Source organism: Lactuca sativa, chromosome 4 (assembly GCF_002870075.4).
Source record: "Lactuca sativa cultivar Salinas chromosome 4, Lsat_Salinas_v11, whole genome shotgun sequence".
Lineage (NCBI taxonomy): Eukaryota > Viridiplantae > Streptophyta > Magnoliopsida > Asterales > Asteraceae > Lactuca > Lactuca sativa.
In genome coordinates, this window is record NC_056626.2 from 130,867,443 (window position 1) to 130,870,736 (window position 3,294).

Sequence of the window (3,294 nt, forward strand, 5' to 3'; positions counted from 1 at the left end):
ACCGATCTCGCCAGAATTGGCTCCGTCCACCATAGCTCGAGACCTCTTTCTTTCTTGTTGGCTTTCTCCAGACTCCTCTGCCACCGGTTGCATGATCATAGCCGCCACCGCCAGTCATCTCTTTTTTCTACAATGGAATCAGCTATGGCTGGCGCTTCTTATCTCTTCTTCTTTGACGAGCAATCGATGTTAGTCGCTATTGTTAGAGCTCTACTACCGCCGATGTCACTATCTTCATCTAGTTTTTATGTTTTCTTCTTTTGTTTATTTTTTCATTTTAATCGTCTCCACACGGGGGGGGGGGGGGGGGGGGGGGGGGGGGGTTAGTGATTAGAGTTTACACCCAAACACTTTAAGGTTTAGCCATTACACTTTAAGTATTCTCTATATATTCTAATATAATTATCATTTAAAAATTAATCAATTCATTATCTAACATTAAAAAGTTTCATTTTTTGTCATTGATTATATGTGTTGAACCCAATGTCATATCTTATTATAGTTTAATTTTAATCCATTGAATATCAACTATATTCAATCTCATGCAACCATTCCATTAAACTACTATGGATGTTTTAAGGCATCCATATATAATGCATTAACTCTAGAGTTTAATTGATTTCCAAATCATTCAACTTTTCATACAAAATTTACTATTTTTTCTCCTATAATGAATTGAAATCTACAAAAATGTAATGAAATATATATTAAAAATTTCAAAAATTTATTAATAGTTTAATGGCCATTAAAGATCATATCCATTGAACATCATCGTCACATCTCATTGAATACCAATTAATCATTCCATCTCATCCAACCATTTAACTAAACTATATATTGTAGATACTCTTATATTCATCGTTTCGGTTTGGTATGAACCAATTTAAACCATAATTAACCAGATGGGTACCGAACCCATTAACACTCATCTAGTTTTCGTTTCTTGTTATTTTTGTATTTTTCAGTTTCACCATTCAGGTTTTGACACAATGCACGCCCTAAAAACTATAAAACCTTTGTGAACTAATTAAATTCAAGTAATAAATATTAAACCAATACAACTTGATTAGTTGATTTTCAAAACATACCCAAAGGTCCACGAAATTGGTCATGCACCTCACGACTTGTAGCTCCTTGCGCCTTAAGTGGTATTAAAGGTCCATATAACTCGTGAAACTCGTTTCCTTTTCGCTTCTTATGATCTTTCAATGCATTGGAGGGCAAATCCAAATGTCAACTTAATCGATTTGTTTCTGTAAAAGGAAGTCAACGAATGTCACATAGCCAACTAAAATCCAAATAACCTGATCTCTTCAACATGCGTAAGAGCTATGTGATATCACCACATAAACCGGGTCAACTTCCAGTGTGTACCCATGCAACTCTATTAAATACAATTTGTATTAAATTCCTAGAAAGTCAGGTGGCTTATATTTTACTTTCTTCCTCATTAATTAAATGTAAGTTTTAGAGGATTTTATATTAATTTATTTATACCTTGCATCACGGGAACGATTCTATATATTTCTATATATAGATGCTCTAAGGCATATTCCTCTTCTCATCATCTGATCATAAGTAGATTGCAATCAAAGGATTTAAAAGTCTACCACATCATCATCAATGGAGGCTCCTGTTGGTTTCCTGGTTGTTTCTCTTCTTCTTTCTTGCTTTGCAACTACTTGCTATGGTGTTACTTTCTCTTCCCTTCAGAGGACTCTTGAAGTCACTGCTTCACCAACACAGGACCAAGGTTTGACCACAAGTCTGAGTTTAATCTTAAAGAACACATGACACACATATTATGATTCCTTCATATTCCAATTCAAATTCCATTGCTTCCAAAACCATTTTTATGAATAAATTTTTTTTGTTGATTAAATATCATTGAATCGGGTTTTACAGTTCTCAAGGCAGGGGATGCAAATATTACAGTGACATGGGGATTAAACCGGACAATCCAAGCTGGGACAGACTCCGCCTACAAGACCGTAAAAGTGAAACTATGCTATGCACCCATCAGTCAAAAGGACCGTTCATGGAGGAAAACAGTCGACGAAATGAAAAAGGACAAGACTTGTCTCGTAAAGATTGTGGCTAAGCCATACACTGCATCGAACAACTCCTTTACATGGACTGTAGAGAGAGATATTCCTACTGGAACTTATTTTGTGAGGGCCTATGCCTTCAATGCTCACGATGAAGAGGTTGCCTTTGGCCAGACCACAAATGATAAAAAAGAGACGAATTTGTTCAAGATCCAAGCAATCACAGGTCGCCATGCGTCACTTGATATTGCATCTGTCTGCTTTTCTGCTTTTTCCATTGTCGCTTTGGCCGGTTTCTTCTACATGGAGAAGAGTAAGGGAAAGGCAGCCCAACAGAAATGAGATTGTCGATAGGGGTGGGGATTAACGTCCTGTTATTAATACTCCTGGCATGTTTAAATACAGTAAAAAATTTGTAATTTTGTTTTTAATATGGTGGTGAACTACATGACTTATCCTTGGGAGTGCGGATAAATATAAGATGGTTGTAATTCAATGGGTTAATGATGTTTTTTTTTGTTTAAAATGGAAACGAAGATGCTCTTTTCATTGTTTTGAAAATGGATGTCAAGTAACACATGCATATGTCTTCTTTCTTTACTACCTGATATCTTTTTCAATGGTTACGAGTGTCCTCTCTGCACCTATAGAGTGGGATTTAAGCATTTTATAAATCCAAATTATCTAAAAAGCTTGATATAAGTAAAATCACCAACAAATGTGTAACTCGCGAGGAATTTTCAATTGTGCTTGCTGAATTGTGAAAATAATTGTCAAGAGTTTGCTTTGTATTTCATTGCTTTAAATAATAATGTAAAAATACAGCAATTTACATAAAAGACCCTAGGCTGTACATGATTATGTAAATAATTAAGAAACTTACTATATTTAACACTACCCCTCGGTTTAAGTGAAAGGTTCACCAATGCTTAAATTGTTCCAAAAGTTTACAAATAACTGTGTAGAAAGTCCATTTGTAAATATTTCTGCAAACCGATAACCATATCAACTATGCAAGACACCAAAGGGCTTCTAGCCCAGCAGTACCCAGTGTTGTCCTTCCTTCTTGAGGTTGAGGGTTCAAGTCCTGTCGTGGACATAGGTGGATTTAAGGTGTAGTTTAGGAGTAGGTTAGATTTGTCGTTAAAAAAAAAAAAAAAAAAAAAAAAAAAACTATGCAAGACAACCACATGGTCAAAACCAACGTGTTTCTTATTAAAATGTAAATATATTTTCATTTGTTTGA

At 35.1% G+C, this 3,294-nt stretch overlaps 1 protein-coding gene across 1 annotated transcript; it reads left to right on the top strand.

Moving 5' to 3' along the window:
• Positions 1 to 1,564: 1,564 nt before the first annotated feature.
• Positions 1,565 to 2,625, top strand: LOC111907038 (high-affinity nitrate transporter 3.1). Its single transcript, XM_023902830.3, has 2 exons — positions 1,565 to 1,753; positions 1,906 to 2,625. Exons 1-2 carry the CDS (start codon positions 1,624 to 1,626, stop codon positions 2,388 to 2,390), a joined length of 615 nt encoding a protein of 204 aa, XP_023758598.1. The 5' UTR covers positions 1,565 to 1,623; the 3' UTR covers positions 2,391 to 2,625.
• The last annotated feature ends 669 nt before the right edge of the window (positions 2,626 to 3,294 follow it).

What these genes read in the sequence shown, in the direction of transcription:
- LOC111907038 (XM_023902830.3), top strand. Translation starts at nt 1,624, where the DNA reads ATGGAGGCTCCTGTTGGTTTCCTGGTTGTTTCTCTTCTTCTTTCTTGC. An exon ending in TTCACCAACACAGGACCAAG is followed by an intron (nt 1,754 to 1,905) that starts GTTTGACCACAA and finishes CGGGTTTTACAG; the next exon opens with TTCTCAAGGCAGGGGATGCA.